At 60.3% G+C, this 22,410-nt stretch overlaps 2 protein-coding genes across 2 annotated transcripts; one reads left to right on the top strand and one right to left on the bottom strand.

Annotated features, from left to right (window-relative positions):
• Positions 1–3,273: 3,273 nt before the first annotated feature.
• TMEM160 (transmembrane protein 160) lies at positions 3,274–5,306 on the top strand. Its single transcript, XM_012653300.1, has 3 exons — positions 3,274–3,493; positions 4,566–4,658; positions 5,028–5,306. Exons 1-3 carry the CDS (start codon positions 3,286–3,288, stop codon positions 5,291–5,293), a joined length of 567 nt encoding a protein of 188 aa, XP_012508754.1. The 5' UTR covers positions 3,274–3,285; the 3' UTR covers positions 5,294–5,306.
• Positions 5,307–5,441: 135 nt separating this feature from the next.
• NPAS1 (neuronal PAS domain protein 1) lies at positions 5,442–21,508 on the bottom strand. The gene is made up of 12 exons (XM_012653317.1): positions 21,333–21,508; positions 20,159–20,323; positions 19,501–19,736; positions 12,890–12,963; positions 12,517–12,606; positions 11,116–11,281; positions 9,492–9,607; positions 9,025–9,182; positions 8,385–8,491; positions 7,829–7,976; positions 6,553–6,647; positions 5,442–6,003 (listed from the first exon to the last, which is right to left on the bottom strand). Exons 2-12 carry the CDS (start codon positions 20,278–20,280, stop codon positions 5,540–5,542), a joined length of 1,776 nt encoding a protein of 591 aa, XP_012508771.1. The 5' UTR covers positions 20,281–20,323; positions 21,333–21,508; the 3' UTR covers positions 5,442–5,539.
• Between the last annotated feature and the right edge of the window lie 902 nt (positions 21,509–22,410).

Here is a 22,410-nt window from a genome sequence, read left to right as displayed (position 1 = left end):
CTCTTGCTCAGGCTGGTCTCGAACTCCTGACCTTGAGCGATCCACCCGCCTCGGCCTCCCAGAGTGCTGGGATTACAGGCGTGAGCCACCGCGCCTGGTCCGGCCTACTATATATTTAAAAAATTTGTTTCAATACCGCTGGGATCACGATTGCTGACTTTGTTGTAAACCGGAGGGGCTTGAGCCATATCTGCCGCCGTGGCCCTGAAGTGCAGCTGGTCCCCAAGTTGGTCAGGGAGCCCCTTGCCTGGGGAATTCTCTGCCCAAATGCCTCGTCCTCATTTCACAGCACTTTTGCGCATTGCCTCAGGTGAGACCTCTCGGGTCTGCTTGCTCAGGGGAAAATGCTGGCTGTCCTGTCTGCTCCAGAGCTGGCCTCCGTTCCTGCAGACCAGCCCCCAGCCCGGATTCTACCAGAACCTCGGGCACTGATTTCTCCGAATTCCACTTTGGCCTTCCATTCATATCGGCTTCCTTAGGGCTGCTGTAACGTAACAAATAACCACAAATGGGGTGGCTTAAAACAACAGAAACTTATTCTGGAGGCTGGAAGTCTGACATCAAGGTGTGGGCAGGGCCACACTCCCTCCGAAGGCTCTAGAGGAGGGTCCTTCCGTGTCCCTCCCAGTCTCCGGCAGCTGCGTGACATCCCTGAGCTTGTGGCTGCATCGCTTCATTCTCCGCCTCCGTCTTCACACCCTTCTCCTCTGTGTCTGCGACTTCGGTCCTTATAAAGATGCTTAGTCACTGGATTGAGGGCCCACACGAAGATAATTTCACCTTGAGATCTTTAAATTAATTAACCTGCAAAGACCCTGTTTCCAAGTACAGTCCATTCGCAGCTTCCAGGGCTTAGGATGTGGACATGTATTTTGGGGTCCACCAGTCAAGCCATCATCCTGCTCTTTCAGCTGATTCAGGGGATGTGGGCAGTGAAGGCTCTAATGAATTGGTTGCAATTTACCGATGTCCTTTGTGGTCACCCTGGAATGGGTGCCACAACTGTTGCTGGTGGGTATTTCGCACCTAGCCGTAAAATCTTCTGGACGTCTTTTGGAAGTCATTTTCCTGACAATCCCTGGATCATCCCTTAGCCTTAAACAAGCTTCTGCCCAGAGATGAGACACAACCATGACATAATATACACATGATCATTTTACTGGAGTTAGGCGACCCAGATATTTACAAAAGACCCATCCAGGGAAGATGAGCTGCTTTTTCCCCGTCAGCAGTGTTGCCCACGTCGTGAGCCTGGCAGGAAACTCTTACCAATACGACGGAACAATTTTTTAAAATGTGGAGCCTATCAGTTGTATTAGGAAGAACAGCTGCAGAAACACAAACTCTCAAATCGCGGTGGCTTCAAGTAGCCAGTTTGGCTCTCCCTTACAGGTCAGCAGAGCGTTCTGCCCATCATAGCCACGGGGGGGACCCGATGGACTGAGGCTCCTCCCCTGGAACATCCCGGCAGGTGGCGGGTGGTGGAGAAGCGCCCGCCAGCTCTCACTGTGTCCTCGGGGACTTCACTTCTGCTGGGTTTCAGGGGCTCAGTCGAGTCACGTGCGCAGCCTAGCGTCAAAGGGACGGGGACTGCAATTCCACCGTGTGGCCAGAAGGCGGCGCTAATGTCAACCGCGTCGGCTGCCTGATCTCCGCTGTGCGCGATCCCAGCTGTGCGCGGTCCCCAATGCGCGCCTAGCTAACTCGGCGGCCTCGAGAAGGGTGTCTCCGGCCTAAGGGACTTCCTTCCTCAGCCTCCTCCTCCGGGGAGGTCGCGGGGCTCTCCCTGCCCCTCAGGCCCCCGGGCCTTCCTGTTCCTCCCCTCTCAGCCACTTTCTCCCACGCTTCTCCTGCATGGCCCCGACTCTGGTGGCGCCTGCGTCTCGGAGGCCCGGGGGCGGGCAGGAAGCACAACTTCGGTGTTCGCGAGTGGCCCTTTGGGGGGTGCCCAAGATGGTTTGGCTGCAAAGTGTGGCTGGTCATTTGGTCAAAATGACAGCTTAAGCGACTGAGATCAAATAATGGCCACAACTTTGGCTACTGTGTTAGTACCTGGAGAAACGCAACAACTGTATTAGGGTTCTCCAGAGAACAAGAGCCAATAAGATACATACGTGCTGCAGAGAGCGACATAGATATATAGATACAGATAGATCTCAATCTAGATCGATATATACATATCTAACTCTGTGTCCCTATATACGCTCATCTAGCTCGAGATCATCTATGTCTATACATATCTATGTCTGTGTCTCTCTGTGCGTGTGTGTGCGCACGTGTAGGGGGCATTGGTTCCAGGACCTCTAGCGGATACCAAAATCCACGGATGCTCAAGTCCCTTATGTAAAATGGTGTATTTTTGTTTTGTATTGTTTTTTTGAGACAGTCTCACTCTGTGGCCCGGGCTAGAGTGCGTCAGCCTAGCTCACAGCAACCTCAAACTCCTGGGCTCAAGCAATCCTCCTGCCTCAGTCTCCCGAGCCCTGGGACTACAGGAGTGCGTCATCATACCCTGCTAATTTTTTGTATTTTTAGTAGAGATGGGGTCTCTCTCTTTCTCAGGCTGGTCTCCAACTCCTGGCCTCAAGCAATCCTCCAGCCTTGGCCTCCCAGAGTGCTAGGATTACAGGCGTTAGCCGCTGTACCTGGCCAAAAATTATTTTTCATTAGACCCTGCATTTGGTATCATGTTCAACATAAATATTATTTTTAAAATTAAAGAACTGCCATGGAAAAATATTCTCAATGTCACGGGCCAGTGTTCACAATATATTGTTATATGGAAAAAAATAATTTGTCAAATGGTATCTTATATTTTACATCTGCATAGAAAAAAGAGTAGAAAACAACAAAAAATTAGGAGTAATCGCTCATTAGTGAGATTTCTACTGATTTTTACTCTCCTCTCTGAGCTCCACGTGACTTTGCAAAGGGTCTATATTAAGCATCCCAAGTTTTGTCTTCTCTGGCCATTGGAATTAAAGTTATTAACAAAAACTACAAGTCCCAGCAGACATCTCGCCCACGAATTGCGAAGACCAGCCTTCCCAGGGCGCAATGAACGCTGGGATTCGTAGTCCAGTAGCAAAATCAAAGAGGGACGCGCACTACCGGCATAGATGACAGAGGAGGGAATTGTTACCATTGCGACCAATGGACAGGGCACGCCGGCTATAAGTGGCAGGCATGAAACCAATGGCCAGTCCGATCATCCTGAGTGACGTGAACCGGAGCCTACGGGCGGCCCGTGGGGCGGTACGGCGCGCGGCGGCCGTAGTGCGAACCATGGGAGGAGGCTGGTGGTGGGCTCGGGTCGCCCGCCTGGCCCGTCTCCGCTTCCGGAGGTCGCTGCTGCCGCCTCAGCGGCCCCGGAGCGGGGGCGCCCGGGGGTCCTTCGCCCCCGGCCACGGCCTCCGCGCCGGGGCTTCGCCTCCCCCCGTGTCCGAGCTAGATCGCGCGGACGCTTGGCTCCTCCGGAAGGCACACGAGACAGGTCTGTGTCAGGGGCCGGGGTCTGTCCGCGGGGAGGGGTCCCGAGAGCCGCGCAGCCGGCGCGTGTGCGTGGGCGACGCGGCTGGGCCTGCTGCGGGATGCGGGGCCCGGGCTCTGCTGGGAGACCGGCTTCCGCGCGAGCGCCGGGAAGCGCAGGCTGCCCGCACCGGGGAAGGGCTTGCGGGGGGGACGGTGAGTCCGGGTTGTGGCAGTCGGGATGGGGTGGTCTGGCCAGGAGAGGCGGCCTGGCAGAACTGCGCCCACCTGGATGGCAGAGGCTTCCAGAGAGCGCCGAGGGAGGGGGAGTTGCAGCAAGAAGGGTCCGTTCGGATTGCAGAGGCGACCACTCCGCGTAGAGCTCGAGTGTGGATCTCCGCAGGAGAGGGGACGTCCCGGATTGGAACAGGGGACAACCAACAGCAGGAAAGCTCTTGGCTGATTGGAGGGGAGGTGATCTAGGCTGCAGGGGGGAGGAGCCTCCTATGGGGAGCTGGTCCAGGTTGGAACGACCGGGCGCCTAGGTAGGATGGGGAGGGCTGAGGCGTTGCAAGGATGCCAGTGCGTTGGCACCGCAAGTTGAATGCGGGCCGGGCGGACGTGGATGGGATCAGCACAGGCCATACCCGGTAGGAGGTGGTGGCATTCGAAGGGAAGTGAAGGGGGAGGCCGGAGAGAGGCCGCGTTGGGGAAACAGTTTGTCCCGAGTTCTGAAAAAGAAGGGAGAGTGCAGGTCGTGGGGATGCACGTGGCGGAGCGGTTGACCAAGGTGACCCCTTGGCATGTCCTGTCCTCAGATTGAGGTTCTGCCACTTTGGTTCTACGGGGTCCTCCAGAATCTGCGGAGAGCGTCTTGAATCTCTGGTGTTGCAGAGTTTGGGGGAGAGAACACGGGGGCTTGGGGTTCGGTGGGGGGCTTTCTGGAAGAAGTGAGGATTTGGGGCGGGTTTGCCCAGTGGCTGGCTGGGGTGGACGGGGGAACAGGGGAAGCCCCTCAGTTTGACAATTTGGGCGGAGGGGGTCTAGGAGGCAGGTTTTGGGGTGACGGTGATGCTCCCATCTCCCCCTCCCTCCAGCCTTCCTTTCCTGGTTCCGCAATGGCCTCCTGGCATCGGGCATCGGCGTCATCTCCTTCATGCAGAGCGACATGGGTCGGGAAGCTGCCTACGGTGAGTGTAGACCCCCCATTCTCACCCCGCCAGAGAATGTGGACGCTCCCTCCCCGACTGGGCCATGTAGATCCCTGGTGAGGGTGGACTCCCTCTTGCCCCTTCCATCCCCAGTGGTAAGGGTAACGTTGCTCCCCATCTTCCCCCATCCCAAGACGCCCCGCTCCCTGCTGAGCGTCCCCACACCACCGGAGTGGGTGGCCCGGGGCATGGCTGTGCCCCCCAGTCTGACTTCTCAACAAAGACGAAGGTCCTAGCTGGCCCCGCATGCTGGCCCAGCCCCCGTCTCCCAGACCGCCCGGCACGCCCGACCTCGGCCCTGTGCCACCCCGACCCCCACCGCAGCACTGACCGCCGCCTCCTCCGCAGGCTTCTTCCTGCTGGGCGGCCTGTGCGTGGTGTGGGGCGGCGCCTCCTACGCCGTGGGCCTGGCCGCGCTGCGGGGGCCCATGCAGCTGACGCTGGGGGGCGCGGCCGCGGGCGTGGGCGCCGTGCTCGCCGCCAGCCTGCTCTGGGCGTGTGCCGTCGGCCTGTACATGGGCCAGCTCGAGCTGGACGTGGAGCTGGTGCCCGAGGACGACGGGACGGCCACCGCAGAAGGCCCGGACGAGGCGGGCCGGCCGCCCCACGAGTGAGGACCGGGACATTAAACTGGCCCTTGCTCGCTCCAGATGCCTGCGGTGCGTGTTGCTTGGGGCAGGCGGCCTGGAGGGGATGGAGCGAGGGAGGGGGCGGGGTGGAGACCCGAGGAGGAGACAGAAATGGAGCGAGGCGCTGCCCACGGAGCAGGCGTTTAATTGTCACGGAGGGGACAGGCGAGTGCTCCCGTCCCTGTCCCCGCGGGGCCCCGGCTGTCCCTCAGGGCCCGGCTCTCCCAGTCCTCAGTCCCCCTTGCGCTGAGCCCTGGCGCCCGCGGGCCCCGGGTAGGGCAGGCCCAGGGAGGGGTACAAGGCCTCGGGGAGGGCGGCGCCCGGGCCCAGGCGCGGCAGGTGCGGGTACACGAGGCCCAGCTCGGCGGGCCCGTAGCGGATGGTGCCCGGCGTGCACAGGCCCCGCACCACCGGCGGCAGGAAGCCGGCGTGGAGGAGGGCGGGAGGCGGGTCCCCGGGAGGCACCAGGCCCCAAGGCCTCGCTGGGTCCTGCTTCAGGGACCCCGCCCGGATGACAGAAGTGAACTCAGGCCGCGGGGGCGCCGCGTGGCTGGATGGCTCCTCGTCCCCACTGTCCTCGGAGCCTTTAGTTTCCCTTGGGCCGGGCTCCACTTTGGTGCGTTTGCCACGGGGCTGGGGGGCCTCGTTCTTGGCCGGGGGCACAGGCTGCTTCCCTTCCGCTGGACGCTCCGACTCTGCGAGAGGAAGAGTCTGAGGGCACCGTGTGTGTCCCCAGCCCTCAGTCTCCCCATCTGTGGAATGGAGCTGTGCGCAGCAGGCCAGACTGCAGTTCTCAGATGCGAGCGCTTTGTACCCCAGGGGACACCTGGCAATGTCTGGGGACATTTTGGGTTGTCACAACTGGGAGGAGGGTACCACTGGCATCTCATGGCTAAACATTGTACAGAGTGCAGGACACCCCCCACAAGAAAGAATCACCTGGCCCTAAATGTCAGTGGGGCTGGGATTGAGAAACCCTGGTCTAGACCTGTGCTGTTCCATAGAATGTTCCAGAATAGAACTAACTTTCTGTGGTAATGGAAATGTTCTATGTCTGCACTGTCCCACGAGGCAGCCACTGGTCACATGTGGCCACTGAGCCCGTGAAATGTGAGCGTGACCAAGGATGCAAAGTTTTAATTTTCACGTTAATGTAAGTGGCCACATGTGGCTAGTGGCTTCTGGACCGGACCGCGCAGGTCCCAGAGGCTCCTCGGAGCTTCCCGGGCCGAGGTGGGGCTTACTTGTGGGGTCTGGCGTCGGGCTGGGCTCGTCCTCACGGGCCATGCTGGCTGGCAGCTGGAAGGTGTCCAGAGGTGTTTGGCCACCTTCGGCTTGACTGGGGACAAGACAGATAGGGCTGGGGGCCAGGGGTCTTCCCCGGCTGCCCAGTCTGTGATAAGTGTAGACGTCCCCTGCCCCTCTGTCAGTGTAGACACCCCCCCACCAGTGAATGTGGAGCCCCCAGCCTGGGGCCCAAAATGCAAGCTGATGTCCAGCCCAGGCTGGCTGTCTCTGAGGGTAGACCTATATGGCCCGTGGCCACCTGGATGTCACTGCCTGGGTGTCCCTTGGGACCTCATGTTCATCTGACCCTAGCGTCTTCCTTCCAAACCTGCTGCTCCTCTCAGGGGCCCAGACCCAGGCCCAGCAAGGCTGGAGACCTGGGCAGGAGGTGGCCGCCTCCCTCCTCCACACTTAGAGTCCGGCATCCCCAGGACCTGCCCCAGCCTCTTCCCTGGTCCCCCAGTGCCTGTCTTGTCCCCCAGTTCCCCCTCTCCATAGGAGCCAGGGGGATCTTTCTAAAAACTAGACGGGAGCCGGGCACAGCGGTGCACACTTGTAGTCCCAGCTACTCGCGGGGGAATCCCAAAACCCAAGAAGTCCAAACCAACCCGGGCAAACCAACAAAAACCCAACCCAAAAAAAAAAAAAAAAAACAAAATTGAAAGGGAACCCCCCCAACCCCAAAACCCTCCGAAAGTCCCCAGCGCCCCTGAGAGAAAAGTCCCCGCAATCATCCTCAGCCTTATCTCTCACGACTTTATACTCTGTCCCCAAGCACAGCTGCATTCCTGGGACAGGTCAGAGCCTTTGCCTCCGCTGCGCCCTCTGCTGGGAGTGCCCTTCCCACCTCCAGCTGCTTCCCACGAATTGCTCTGCTCTGGCCCTCCCCTGGTAAGAGCTTGCCATGGCTCCCCAGTGCTCCAGAATCAAGTCCAGACCCTCAACCTGGGCTGTGGCCGCTGCGAACCTGCTCCCGCCTCCCTCAAAGGTGTTGTCCCCCTGCCCCCAGCCACTCCGTCTCCTGATGGAGACCTCTCGTTCTACCCCTAGGCCTTTGCTCTCTCCGTCCCCTGTCCCTTTCATGTCTGCAGACCCCTCCGGGCTTGTCCTGTTCTAGAAACCCTCCTGGAAGAGCCCCCGCCCGAGGAGGGGAGAGACAGCAGACTCTTTGGGAGGGGGGCAAAGTGGCTGGGCCCTGAGCCTGGGGTGGGAGGGGTGGGGCGCGGCCCTCACCTGAGCACGTGGCTGACCCAGAGCACGTGGTGCTCCCCCGGGCTCTTCCCGCTCCCAGCCACGGTGGCCACGGACTGCAACCACACAAAGCCCCCGGCGCGCTGTAGCCAGCGGTAGTAACCAGTCATCACCTGACCCTTGTCCAGCACTGGGCCCAGCCCGGGGTGGGGGCGGGGGCGTGGCAGCCGGAAAGAGACAGACAGGTGGACAGGAGCAGACAGGCGAGAGGGAGAGAAAGGCCAGCGGGGGAGGACAGGGAGACAGGAAGGGGAAGACAGCAGGGAAGAGAGAGCCAGAGTCAGAGAGACCGGGACGCAGCTCAGCATCGCGGCCACTAGGTTCTTAAGGGTGGGTCAAAGTCCCCGCAGTCTCCTTGCTCCCGCTCCCGCCCCTGAGCCGTTGCTCGGGGTCTCCTTGCTGCTCTTCCTGTGCTGAATTGAGCCCCTGGAGCTGGCGTTGCAGCAGGAAGGACTGTGGCCAGCCCTAAGGAGGACTTCCAGGGAGCTGGGCGGTGGGGTGCTCAGGTCTGGGGGCGGTTGGTGGAGGCATGACTCACAGTCCAGGTGGCTTTGGCGGATCCTGGTCGCGTCCTGTCCGTGGACAAACTGGTAGCAGCTGCGACCCACCAGCTCTGAGGGCCCCAGGTCCATGTGGTCGCTGACTCTGGGGCAACAGAGAGAGGAGGGCAGGAGGATTCTGAGAGCACGGTGGCGGAGAGGTAGAGTTGGATCCAGAGTCACCTGGGGTTCCAACCCTGGCTCCGGGCCTCCGTTTTCCTCTCTGTAAAATGGGCATAATAACGGTGTCCCTCCCAGGGTGGCTGTGAGCATTCAGGCAGATGGTAACTGGCCAGACCCAGGCACTCTGGAGACGCTCAGAGCACAGGGACTATTTCACTGTGTAACTCCGCCCCCTGCGCCCGCACAGGGCAGGGCAGGGAGTGGACAAGAGGCCAGAGAGAAAGGGGCTGAGACAGGCGGACCTCTGCACGAGCAGCCCCAGAGGGAGGTCCCGAGCCTCAGAGTCCCCACCAGGCACAGCCCCTCCTCTCCTCTTCTGTCCCTAAAGGCCCCAGCCCTGCCCCCACCTTGCCTTCCCTTCCCTGTTCCCCTCGCCCCACCCTCTGCTGCTCTTCCACCTCCAGGCCCCCCCCCAGGTCTCCTGTGCGCCCCCATCCAGCCCCCAACCCCCGGTACCTGCTCTCACAAGCAAGGATGGTGAGACCCAGGCTGAGCCGGAAGACGATCATGTGTCCGTGTAGTGGCAGCTCAGCCAGTGGGGCTGGGGGCAACGTGTGGCCTAGGGCCACAAGGCCCAGTGCGTGGGCCCGAAGGCGCCCAGTCACATGGATGACCTGCTGGCGGCGGGCGTGGTTGGAGGAGGGGCAAGGCAGGGCCAATGGGGCAGGAGAGCCATGACCACCAGGCCACCAGGCCAGGTTCCATCTGTCACCCACAGGCGCTGGGGCACAAGGGGCAGTGTGTGACACCCCCACCCCCAGTTCCTAGACCTGGTTTCCCAAGCCATGTGCAGCCAGTGAAGCCACCAGCCTGGTCCCCTCAGTCCCCCTGGGGGCTGGGACATAGCTGGTGGGACTGCAGGAGCCCGCCCCCCCAGGGGAAGGAACGTGGAGTCAGGCTGGGGCCAGGCCACCCGCACCCACCTTGTACCCCGAGGCCTTGACATGCAGCCCCCGCTTGGTGAGGGTGGATTTCATGCGGACGAAGAAGGATCGCTCCTGGACCAGGGAGGAGGGGGGCACCTTGGTGGGGCTGGCCTCTGGGGTGGACAGTGAAGGAAGGTTAGGGGGTCCTGAGGAGAAAACACACGGGTGCCCGCACCCCTGCAGAGCCACCCGGAAACGGGATACCCACAGGGTCACGGCCACACTCACTCTGAGACACGCCTGCGGGTCCTGCAAGCTCATGATCGCGAGTTCACAAGCTCCGTGTATGCGGCTGCCCGCTGAATCTTTCTAAAGCTCACATCTCACGCCGTCCGTCCCCTGCTCTGAGCCTGCCATAGCTCACTAGGGCCTTCGGAAGAAAGGCCACCTCTCTGGCCCCATCCTCCAGGAAGCCCTCGCTTCCCCCGGGCTGGGTCAGCCACCCCCTCGCGGTTGCCATTGTCTGAGGAGGGGTCAGTCTCCCCCACTGGGCTGTGAGCCCCAGGTGGGCAGGGCTGGGGCTGTCATGATCACTACTGTGTCCCCAGACAGGGCCTGGCACAGAGCAGGGGCTCGGGGAATAGCAACAATTAAGACTCACGAGTCCAGATTATTCTGTGAACCCCACAATACGATCTTATAAATAGGCTCACACGGATGACCTGCGCTTCCAACCCAAGTCCAAGCACAGCCAAACAGCCCACCAGTCCCGCCCTTGTCGCAGACATCTCCCCACGCTTGCGCACACAGCTGCCGGCTCAGATGTTTTTCATGTGAAGCAAACCCAAGATAGGAAAGTCCTATTTACAGGACAGCCTCAGAGGCCCCCTACATCTCAGAGCTAAAAGGAGCTGTCGAGTAATCTCCAGTGCCCTCCCTCCCCAGCACTGGCGTGGAAATTTCCACTGGAGAGAAGGGTTAGGAGCCCTGACCCTGGAGCGGGACAGACAGGGCCAGAGTCCAACTCGACCACTTACAGCTGTGTGACCTGCAGCAATTAACTTGACCTCTCTGTGCTGTGCCTCAGTTTTCTGCTCTGTGAAATGGAGATAATAGTTCCTGCTTTGTGGGGTTGTGGTTAGGATGCAATGCAGTTATGTACTTTTTTTTTTTTTTTTTGAGACAGAGTCTTGCTCTGTCCTCCAACTAGAGTGCAGTGGTGACTAAAGTGCAGTGGCGACTAAAGTGCAGTGGCGTCGTCATAGCTCACAGCAACCTGAAACTTCTGACCTCAAGCGATCCTCCTGCCTCAGCCTCCCGAGTAGCTGGGTCTGCAGGCCTGCGCCACCGCGCCCGGCCCGCAGTTATGTCCTTAAAGGCACAGCACAGTGTAGATGTCCAATAAGCCCGCCTTGCTGTTATTTACCAATTCAGAAGCCACTCCCACCTCCATCTGGCAGCCAGGGGGGCGGGTCTTTCTAAAGCGCACATCTTGGGGAGCCAGGCAATCTTAGGGAGCCAGGTCTCACCGCCTCCATTTAGACTCTGACGCGTTTTGCAAAGACGCTGCACAGCTCCGGCGAGAGCGGCTTTTGTGTAAACGAGGCACGGCTGGATGCGGTGCACCAGGCGTCCCCCTGTCTACCCTCAGGCTTCGTTCTTTGGGGCCCCTAAGAATTACCGATCTCGGGAGTATCCGCAAGCGAGGAAGAGGAGGAGGAAGAGGAGGAGACGGAGGGCGGCGTGGGGGGACCCGGGGCCGGGGCCCGCAGCCCCAGCTGCTCCAGCACCTCGGAGTGGTCGCCGGGGTGGATGTAGTCGAAGACGCTGCTGCCCGTCAGCTCCACCTGCCGGCGGCGGGGGGGAATGCAGGGCGGTGAGGTCGCTCGCCTGGGGGCAGGTGCGCTTCGTGCCAGGCTTGCGTTTTTATTCGCAAAAGATTTTTAAAAGGCGGACACAAACTTAGGCTCTTCTCGCTTCATACACAGAGATCAGTAAGGATTCCCTGCCCCCGACTCCTGCTTGCTCCCTCCCGCCCGCAGACAGCGAGCCATCGTGCCCTGCCCCGCGCCCTGGGATGTCCCAGCAGGAACGGGATTCAGAGAACAAGCAGTGGACTGGCTTTCGAACTTGTTAAAGAGTTAGGGTCTTTGAATCGGACACTGTTTCATTCAGAGCTGCCTCTCAGAGCTCTGTCTGCAGCCCCTTCTCGCCCCTCCCCCAGCCCAGCCCCCTTCTCCTCGCTATGTTCCCTCCCCCGCGTCCTCACTGGCCCTCCGGCCTTCTGTCCCCACTCAGAGGCCATGCCCCCCCTGCTTCGCAATAGCCCTCATCCCTCTGGGCTCCCGCACGCACCAGCTTCCAGCCTGTCCTCCAGTCTCCCCCCTCCCCTCCTCTTGTCCAAAGTGTCCTCCCTTTGGGTCTTCCTCCTCCAGACATCTCCAACGACTCACTGGAAAGCTGCCCCCAAAGAGGAAATTGCCAATGCACTGCATTTCTCAAATTTCCCATCTGCCAACAAGGTTCGTTAAGGTGACAAAAGTCGACAGCAATTTGCAAGGCCTGCGGTGCTGTGAGAAGCCGGGGCCCCCAGGACGGGCTGTCAGCAGCTCCCTGCCCCCCTTTGACTTGTCAGCCCGTGGCTGCAGGAGCTGGGGCAGAAACAATGGGCTGAAATAAGGACAGACATGCAAGCCGGCCAGCCGAAAGGCCACGGAAAGCTTCCAAAGCCGGCAAACCTCCAACCCTTCTGATATAAACTTCTGCAAACCTTTAAAATTGTCAAGAAGAAACAGGTGTTGGCACATACGCAACATCTGGCCAACTGGTCATTGGCAGACCGATTTTCCAGCTAACTTGCTTTCCTCAAATTCGCCTGTGACATTAATAACCCTCCTCCGTCTGTGGGGATGAGCCACGTTGGGTGCCATGCAGGGTTCCAAGGAACACACTTTGGGAACCACATATCCAGTCCATTTTTCTCGCTGGGATGGTGAGGCCAGAGGAGAGGAAGGGCATGTGTGGGCCTGGCCAGGGGGTTGGCGGCCGAGCCAGTACAGGTGGCCCATTGGAGGCCCCTTACCTGTGAGAGACCCAGATAAATGGAGACCGTCTCGGAGATGTAGAGGAATTTTCCTTCCTGGTTCAAGGCGAACACGAAGCCATCCAGGGACTGGAGTTGAGACAGACAGGGAGCGGGGAGGGGAGGACCTGGTGTCTATCTGTCCAGCTGCCGAGTGGTAAGAGAAGTTTGAAATCTGGTCTCTGGGGCGGATCGTTCTGGTGGGAAGATGGCTTCAGGGGCCTCGGGGAGCAGCAAGCAGGAGGGGGAGCCCCAGCACTCCGCCCCCCAATCCTGGTGCTCCCCTTGGGTCGGATGCTGGAGAAGAGGCTGCTGTTCCCCAGAGGCGGCCACCAGGTGGCAGCAAGGAGCAGCAGGCAGGGAAGGGCCTCACCTGCAAGATGTGTCCTCCCAGGTGTTGCTCGAAGACTTCGGACACCAGCGCTGCGGGGCCCCGGCGGCCGGGGGCTGGGGACAGAGGGAGAGATGAGGCCAGGGCCTGTTGGCCTGGCTGCCCCTGGCCGGGGCACCCCCGGAGTCAGTCTACAGATCTCCCTCTCTTTCCCCCAGGCCTGTAGCCATCTTGGGGTACTGGGGGCCCTGTGGCAGAGAGACTTGGGGTGTGGGGAGGGGCAGAGGTGGGCGGGAGAGTAAGACAAACAGTGACGAAGACACACAGAGACAGACGGACAGGCCAGGGACTGCAGAGAGGGATTCATTCGTTCATCCATTCACTGATTCACTCAGCAAAAGCTCCCTGAACACCTACTGCCACAGATCCTGTCCTGGGTAGTGCCGTGGACAGAGAGGTGACCAGGACAGCTCAGTCTGCCCTCGTTGGGCTCCTAGGCCGGGGGCAGATGAACAACAAGCCAGAAACTCCCAAGTACAGAATTCTCCTTTGTGGCCAGTGCTATGAAGAACCAAACAGGTGATGGGAAATGACCAGCGGGCAGGGGCTGCCGAAGGAGGGGACGTGTGACTCGGCCCTGCGGGGTGAGGAGGAGGCAGACTGGACAGCGACAGGCAGAGACAGACAGAGACAGAGACGCGTGAAGGAACAGAGAGAAAGAGACAGGGATGTTCAAGCTCAACAAGAAAAAGACACCTCAACATGGCCAAAGAACGTGAATAGATATTTCTCCCAAAGAGATACACAAACAGCCAACAGCGCATGAACAAAGATGCTCAATATCATTAGTCATTAGGGAAATGCAAATCGAAACCACGATGAAATACCACTCCACACCCCCCGGGACACGGGTCGGCGAGGCCGTGGGGAAATCGGAACCCTCGAACACTGCTGGTGGGAATGCAAAATGGTGCAGCCGCTGCAGAAAACGGTTTGGTGGTTCCTCTGTAGTCCCAGCTACTTGGGGAGGCCAAGGAAGGAGGATCACTTGAGCCCAGGGGTTTGAGACCACTCTCAAAAAAAAAAAAAAAGTGGTCTATCCATACAGTGGAATATTATTCAGCCATAAAAAAGATCGAAGCTCTGATACGTGCTGCAGCGTGGATGACCTTTGAAATCGTTATGCTACGTGAAAGAAGCCAGACACGGCCACGTGTTGTATGACTCCGTTTCTGTGAAACGTCGGGAAGAGGCAGGTCCCCAGAGACAGAAAACAGATGAGTGGCTGCCAGGGGTGGGGCGGGGGGATGGGAGTGACTGTTTAATGGGCGTGGGGGCTTCTTTTGGGTTGATGAAAATATTTTGGACCTAGGTAGAGGTGATGGTTATACGACATCGTGACTATACTTAATGCCACTGAATTGTATACTTTAAAATAGCTAATTTTATGTTATGTAAATTTTACCTCAATAAGAATTTTTTTTTTTAAAAAAGAGATAAGGACAGAGACATATATAGACATAGAGAAATTGACACAGAGATAGACAGGGAAACAGAGACAGAGAGATATAAAGAGATGGAGGCCAGGCGCGGTGGCTCACGCCTGTAATCCTAGCACTCTGGGAGGCCGAGGGCGGAGGATCGCTTGAGGTCAGGAGTTTGAGACCATCCTGAACAAGAAGGAGACCCCGTCTCTACTAAAAATAGAAAAAATTAGCCTGGCATGATGGCAAAGCGCCTGTAGTCCCAGCTACTCGGGAGGCTGAGGCAGGAGGATCGCTTGAGCCCAGGAGTTTGAGGTTGCTGTGAGCTAGGCTGACGCCACGGCACTCTAGCCTGGGCGACAGAGCGAGATTCTGTCTCAAAAAAAAAAAAAAAAAAGATGCAGAGACAGAGAGACAGAGACAGAGAGAGACAGGGATGCAGAGACAGAGATGGCAAATGAGACACAAGTCCCTGCCCCACCCGCTACAGTCAGGAGCTGGCCCCAGACCTTGTGCTGGGGGTGGGCAGAGACCTGGGAGTCCCAGAGCCTGTCCCCACCCAGAACCCCAGGTGACCCTGACCCTGCAGAGGACAACCCCCCAAGGGACATCCAAGCCCAGTGCTTCGAGCAGGGAGTGAGGGGAAGAACTCAGTGACCTCGGGGGGGCCCCAAGTGCCTGCTTCCTGTGGGGCTGAGGGTCTAGGCCTGGCATCAAGCCCCAGTGCCAGCCCTGGCTACGTGCCCTGGGCCCAGCCTCTTCACCTCTCTGTGCCTCAGTTTCCTCCTCTGCCAAGTGGGTTTGCTAGGAGCACTGCATTCGGCGTGCTCACCAGCCAGAAAGGGCCTAGCCCGGCCTGGCACACAGCAGGGGCCGCAGAACGCAGAGCGGGACTGGCATTAATAGTGTGATTACTATTGTTATCAGCAGGCCATCAAAACACCTCGGGAGGCCCCGCCCCTCCCCCACGCAGCCCCCCAGTGTCTAGGCCGAGCCGCCTCCTCCCAGGAGCCCCCACAGCCTCCGGGCTGCCCCTCCCTCCACCCCCGCCTGGAGCTCCGGGAACAATAACTGGGTTGTGGGGGGGGTGATGGGGACCCCTCTCCCGAGATGCAGCTCAGAACCAGCCGGGTGACAGGCAGGAACAATGCTGCCTGCTAATTGTCGCAATTTTCCCCTGTCATTTTTGCTAATTCCTTCATTTTCCCTCTCCCAGGATCAGCCTGGGTCAGACTGAGCCGCCGCAATTAACAGCGTTAATGGGCGCGCCGGGATGGGGGGGTGTTGCGGGGACCCTGCACGGTCCCGTCCCCTGTGACAAGGACCCCCAGAGTCTGTCACGATCACTGACTGACGTGTCTTATTGCCCCCGACTCCACCTCCCTAGTGCCGCCAACTCGCCGCCGCCTCCCCCCTGTTTCTCCCCTCCCCTCAGAATGTCCCCACTCCTCTGTCCGTCCCCCGAATTCCGGAGATCTGCCCCCTTCTCACGGACAAACCCCAGGCGCCATCTCCGGCACACAGACGGGGCACCAAGGGGCAGAGGTGGCGACACCGGGACCCAGGGGCAGGAGGGAGGCCGAGGCCGCCTCCAAGTCCCCAGGGCTTACCCCTCCGCCTCCCATTCTCTGCGTCTCAGCTGCCCTGAGGGTATTTTCTGACGGGGTATTGGCGAGGACAGGCGTCATCGCCCTGCAAAGTCTGGGACACGGACCCTCCCCACACCGCCCAGTGCCTGGATCCCTGGGGAGGCGCTGTGCTCACAGCATTGCTGCCCAAACTTTCCTCAGCCTCATCTGCAAAATGGGTCCAGTGATAGGTCAGAATAGGTTCACGCATGGAAAGCGCCTTCAGTGCTCATAGCTGGGCATACAGTGGGTGCCTAATACCTGAGTCCTGCCACCGTTCTTATCAGTATGACTACAAATAACATCAGGGTACCCACACCCTTCCAGGTGCTCCCCTGGGGTCTACCCTCGCTCTCTCTCACCCCTGCTTGTATTTTCAGCAAGTCCCTGGCTGGGCCTGACCATGTCCCCTGCATCCGACCACCTCTCACCCACCCCGCCTGGACCCCTGCACCTGCCACCCCCCATGGCTCCCTGCTTCTGCTCTTACTACCTCCCCAGCTCCAGGCTCCCTGGGTAACAACCAGATCATCACCACGGTCCACGAGGCCCTGCAGATGTGGCCCCCACTGACCACGGTGTGTTCAACCCCGGCCTCACCTGACCGCCCATCGCCCCCGCCATGCATCCAGCAAGCTGATCCTGCCTGCCTCAGGGCCTTTGCACTTGCCGTTCCCTCTGCCTGGAATACTTCAGCTTTTCTCGTAGCTTGCTCCACACCTCCTTGGAGTCTCAGCTCAAAGGTTACTGGCTGACCTGTGATCCAAGATGTCACGGGACACTTAACTCCCACAGCCACTCAACAACTAATGATTGAGCCCTCCCTGTGCCCCAGGCATGAGTCTAGGCTCAGTGACCAAGGGGCTGTGGGGGAGAGACACACAGTAACACAATACACAAGAGAAATGAATACAGAGTCTCCGATGACAATAAATGCTATGGAAGGAAAGAAGGCAAGAGAGGAAGACAGGGAGTGCTGCTGAGTAGGGGTGGTGTCGTCATGTTTAATGAGCGGTCAGGGAAGGCCTTACTGAAGAGCTGACATTTTGAGGGAAGGGAGTTCCTGGTGGACATCACAGCATGTGCAAAGGCCCTGAGGTAAGGAATGTGAGCATGTGCAAAGGCCCTGAGGTAAGGAATGTGAGCATGTGCAAAGGCCCTGAGGTAAGGAATGTGAGCATGTGCAAAGGCCCTGAGGTAAGGAACATGCTTCTCTGAAGAACAGCAAGGAGGTGAGTGTTGAGGGGAGGAGATTAGAAAGGGAGAGGGCACGGGGCCTTGCAGGTAAGGTTTGGAGGTCCCACCCTCGACAGCAAGGACTTTGTTTTGTTCCCTGTGGTGTCACCAGCACTGAGACCAGTGCCTGCCTGGCATGGGGAAGATATTCAGTGGGTGCTGTTGAAAGAACAGGGAATACTGACATAAGATCCAGGCTGTCGCCTCCCCAGACTCAGAGGCTCAGGGCTAGGACTTTAACATCTGCTGTCCCACTTTACAGATGGTGGACTGAGGCCCAGAGAGGCAGTGACAAGGTAGGACCCATCCCTGTGGACCTACACACTAGCCAAGTAGGGTGGTTCAGAAGGTGGACTCCGGAGCCGGGCCATCTGCGCCGCAATCCTGGCTATGTGACTTTGGGCAAACAGCTCCACCTGTCTGGGCCTCAGCTTTCCCCTTCTGTGAAATGGGAGTCCCTCTGATACAGCAAGTGACTTTGGACACAGTGCTTACCACGGTGTCTGCCACATGCATTGGCCGTTGTTACTATTATTTTTGAGGAGGGTGTGGGCGCCCCTCCTCTTCGGATTGTGTGGGGCACCGCGCTTTGCTTTCTGGCTTCAGCGAAAGGGGCTGTCCTCAGTTTCCCCATCCGAACCATGGAAGCAGGTGCTTGGCCTCTTGTTAGGGACCCTGTAGAGCTAGAAATGCCCCTGTCCCCTGATTTCCCAATTCGAGGACTGTGGGGGTCCACGCAGTACCGCACTCACACACTCTGTGCCGGCCGCACTCGGTACCGGCGCGGGTCGATTAAGTCCGTGGTCTGCCACCTCTGGGCTGTGACCTCAGCGGGCCCCTACCTCCTCTAAGCCTCGGAATGCCCATCCGGGTAATGGGGGGCTGGACGCCGCTGGGCTCTCTTAGCGCCCCCCCTTCCGTCCCTCCAGCTCGGGGACAATAGACAAGATGTTTATCCCCCGCCGGCGCACATGTTGTTCGCGGTAATGACAGTAATCAGCGGCGCTAATGCCGCATTCTCTCCGCGCCAGTCAATTCGCCTAATTACCGCCTGGGAAGCCGGATTATTTAAATTTAAATGGTGATTTATTGCGAGCTTAATCAATGCTATTTTCTCTCCCCCTTCTTCCCTGGGATGGGGCAGGAGGGGAAGTGGAGACCCTCCAACCCCACCCTAAGGACACCCCCTTCTCCTGGAGGGAGGGACAGGGGTAGCCCGGGGTGCTCTGACCCTATCACCTGAGACCTGAGTGAAGACATCATTTGCCTGAGCAGCAAAGCACTTAGATGGAAAACAGGAGTAACAATAATAGCATAACAGTGTCATTAGATCTCAATTATAAAGTCTGAGTAATGATACAATTAGATACCTGTGTATATGTGTATTTCACGTAGTCTATTTTTACGTATTATAGGCTATATTGTTTTTCTATTTCTTTATTGTTGTGTCTTGGCCACTAGGATGCCAGCTGCTCCAGGGCAGGGACTTTACTCGTTTCCTGCTGGATCCCAGCGCTCGAACCCGCGCCAGAGCCGCAGTAGATGCTCAGTAAACGGCAGCCCCCCAGCAACCCTGCAGGGCGCCGCTGGTGACAGCCCGGCCACGCGCTGACTCGCTCTGAGCCGGACACGGCCAGAGACTTTACCAGTACTGCCTGGGTGATCCCTTCCTCGCCCCTGGCGGAGGTTCGATCCTCATTCCCACTTCACAAATACGGGGCGCAGAGAAGTGAGGCGACCTGCCTGGGGTTACAAAGCTGGGGGGTGGCCGGCGGAGACAGGGACTCAGGCGAGCCTCCCTGCAGCTCCCCATCTTACCCGCTACATCACACTGTCTCCCTCTTGCTCCCCCAAACCGGAAACTCAGACTCCAGCGTCCTTGCGATCCCTCTGGGGCCCCTCAGGTCTGGTTGCGGGGTCTCCCGCTTATTAGTGGATGGGACACCCAGGGCGGGTCCCCTCTTTCCCGCCCATGCAGCTGGGGGTTTCTTTTGTTATAGGAATGCTTCATCTCTAATAAAAATACAGTCATAACTTTTACTGGTGGTCTGATCCCTAGCGTTGCCAGGCCCTTGCTTAGACCAGAATTCACGAAACCGTTGCAACCTCTTGTGCCCATTTTACAGATTAATAAACTAAGGCTTGGAGAGCAGAAGCCACCTTACCTGACAGGGACACACAAAGGTTCTGGCTAACTCCAAACCCCGAGCCCCCTCCTGGCCAGAGAGCCGGGCGAGGGCAATCCCAGCTGCACCGACTCGCCCTAGGGGGCGCTGCGACCCCCGCCCCGCGCATGCGCACTCACCGAGCCCGGCGGGCGGCGCGGCGGCCCTCAGCCCCCAGGGCGGCGCCCCCAGCGCGGCGAAGCGGCGCAGGCGGAGGTAGGTGACGCTGAGGCGCACGATGGACGCCTTGTCCAGCTGGCTGGAGATGGCGCCAGGCAGCGGGAGCAGCTTGGCCAGCTCGAAGAACTCCAGGTTCTCCTTCCCGCGCCGCGAGCGCGCCGCGTTCCGGGACTTCTCCTTGCGCTGCGCCTGCAGGCTGGGCGGGCGGCGCGGAGGAGGCGTCAGCGGCCCCGGGCCCAGAGGCCTCCCGGGGCCTTGGCAACGGGACAGGACGTTGGGAGTGGATTCGACACTCTGGAGGTGGGAGCAGACCTGAGTGTGACTTCTGGACAGCGGCCGTGGGGACAGAGCCTTGGGTGTAAATTCCGAGGCGGGGGAGGAAGAGGGGACGATGAAGGATGTTGGGCACGGATTCCGAGGAAGGGACCGGAGGCGACGCAGGGGAAAGGTACAGCACGGCGCCGAGCAACTCAGAGTAAGCAGTTCTGTCCCCAGGGGCGGGGCAAAAAGCTGGTGTGAGTTCTCCCAAGGGATGAGGACAGAACATCGGTGTGAACTGTCCCCGGGGACGCCTCCCTGGGGGCGGGGCCACTGCCAGAGGGGCGGGGCTTTGCTCACCAGGGTCCCGGCGGGGCCTTGACCATCAGCCCTGGCAGAAAGTCCCACGGGACGCCGGCGCCGCGGCTTCCCCCGCATTTGACCTCGCTTCCGCCGCCACTGCTGGGGTAGGGGGCCGCCATCTCCCGGAGGGCTCGCTCAGGCGGGCTCCGAGCCCCGCGTCTCCTGCGGCGGGAAGGGGCCAGAGGCAGCACTCAGTGCCCTCGGAGACCTTCTAGGGAAACTGAGGTCCGTGCGGGGTTCGGGGTCCCAGGGTCCCAGCAAAGACCTGGGGCTGGAGCGTGCCTCAGTTTCCCATTCCTGGAAGCCCCGGTAAGAGGCCGCAGCTCCCGCCCTGCCCTGCCCGGGACTGGCGCTCTGGGTGAGGACGTGCCCCGCCGCCGCCTCCCCCGCGCCGCCCGCCAGCGCGCCTGCCTCACGCCCGCGCCGGGCCGGCTCCCGCATACCAATGGGCGCACGCGGCGCGCATACGGATCGGACCGGCCCGCGCGCTGCGTGCCAAGCATGCCCAAGCCGAGCGGGGGGCGCTGCCTCGCCGGGGCCAGGCACGCCCGGCTCCAGCCCCGCGAGCCCTCTGCCCGGGGACCCGCCCCCAATCCCCCCAGCGTCCGACCCCCCGGTTCTGCAGGGAGCCTATTTCCCCGGCGGGCCTAGGGAGATAGGGGCGGAGGGCAGGGACCCCATCCTATGTCCTGCCCAGGGACCCCCCCAGCTCCCCGGGGTGGCGACACGTGTCCGGGCCGCCACATCCCCGCAGCCTCAACTTCCTGAAGACCCCGGCGTGGGAGCCCCAGGCCCAGAGGCAGCGAGGACGGCCTCAGGATGGACCCCACGGCGGGGCCCAGGTGTCCTGACGTCCAGATGCCCTAGAACCAGGGCCGTGCTCGGCTGGGTCTTCATTCCTCCAGGCCAGGCGTGCGGGACACCCCTTCCCTCAGGAGGATCCGGGTCCCCAGCAAACGTCTCCAAGCAGGTGTCCGGATGCCCCAGACCCTGGCGTCCCGGACTCGGCCCCCTCTCTCCCCAGGACCCAAGCATCCGTGTACCTCTTGCCCCAGCCTCGGGATGCAGGCGTCCGGACACCCCGCCCCCAGGACACTAGAGTTCCAGCCCCCATTCCTCCAGGACCCAGAAGTCCCCCTTCCCCTCGTGCCAGCCTCCAAGCGTCCCCTGCCCGCAGGACAACCAGCCCAGTTACCTGGCCGCAGGGCGGGCTCCGGGCGCGGCGTGGGGCCGGCCGGGCGGCGCGGAGGGGCCGCTCCATAGACCCCGGGCATGCGGGGCGCAGCGGGACGCGCGGGCTGTGGCGCCGGCTCTGGGTGCCCACCGCGGCCTCGCGGACTTGGAGACGCGCGGACAGCGCCGGGGGCGGGGTCTACAGGAGCCCCGCCCTCCGCCCCGCCCTCCGCCCCGCCCCTCGCGCCTTTCCGGGCTGCTGCGGGTCCCACTGCCCTGGGGACCGAGTCCGCTCACCGCACGGCAACAGCGAGGGTCAGAGTGAGAACCTCGGAGTCGGAGCTTCCCCACCCCGGGACGGGAGCTCCGGAGTCCGGGCACTGTCTCCACACCCCTCCGGCGGAGTCTAGCGCCCCGGCTCCCTCGAGAGAGCCGGGGCCCCAGCAGCCTCTCGGGTAAGGCCGACCCCCTGGACCCGAGCCCCTGTAGCAGCGGAGACTCGACGTCAGCGAACGCTCCAGGGACGCGGATCCAGGCGTTCGAGACCCTTCCTTTCCAGCAGAGAACTCCTGGGTGTCAGCACTCTCCCCGCTCGGGCGCCAGGACCCCGCTGTCCGAGGCACCCCAGAGACAGGATCCTGGGCTCTGGTCTCCATCCTCGCCGTGGCAGCGACGGGAACCCCGACATCGGAGCTCCCCGTTAGATCTTAAGTGGGTACTTGGAGGTTGTAGCACCTCACACAGAGGACGGGGACCCAGGTGTCCACGCCGGGGCTTCCCACTCTGATAGGAGATCCTACCTCTCCCCTTCCCGTGGGCCCTCGCTGGTGCCCGTGGCCCTCGTCTAGCTGCCGGGCATGGGGGTCTCCAGGCGCTTAGAAGCCTCCAGGAGACCCCAACATGGGGAATGAAGATGGAATGGGGATCTTAGACAGACAGTCAGGGGCCCACAGCATGGGCCTGCCTCTGGTTGGACAGATGGGGAAACTGAGGCACATATAAACACCCGTGTGCACTGGCTCACAAGAGCCCTCGAACTGGTTCATGACAGTCATGGTTAACCACAGGGAGCACTT

The sequence above is a fragment of the Propithecus coquereli genome, unplaced genomic scaffold (genome assembly GCF_000956105.1).
Source record: "Propithecus coquereli isolate 6110/MARCELLA unplaced genomic scaffold, Pcoq_1.0 Scaffold42, whole genome shotgun sequence".
Classification (NCBI taxonomy): Eukaryota; Metazoa; Chordata; class Mammalia; order Primates; family Indriidae; genus Propithecus; species Propithecus coquereli.
This window is presented reverse-complemented; position numbering and strand designations above follow the sequence as displayed.

Bases quoted from the DNA above. Each gene is read 5' to 3' on its own strand.
- TMEM160 (XM_012653300.1), top strand. From the start codon at position 3,286: ATGGGAGGAGGCTGGTGGTGGGCTCGGGTCGCCCGCCTGGCCCGTCTC. The intron at 3,494-4,565 runs GTCTGTGTCAGG...CCCTCCCTCCAG, and splicing joins CCGGAAGGCACACGAGACAG to CCTTCCTTTCCTGGTTCCGC. The intron at 4,659-5,027 runs GTGAGTGTAGAC...CCTCCTCCGCAG, and splicing joins GGGTCGGGAAGCTGCCTACG to GCTTCTTCCTGCTGGGCGGC.
- NPAS1 (XM_012653317.1), bottom strand. From the start codon at position 20,280: ATGGCGGCCCCCTACCCCAGCAGTGGCGGCGGAAGCGAGGTCAAATGC. The intron at 9,183-9,491 runs GTGGGTGCGGGT...CGCCGCCAGCAG, and splicing joins TCAAGGCCTCGGGGTACAAG to GTCATCCATGTGACTGGGCG. The intron at 6,648-7,828 runs GTGAGGGCCGCG...TCTTGTCCCCAG, and splicing joins TGGGTCAGCCACGTGCTCAG to TCAAGCCGAAGGTGGCCAAA.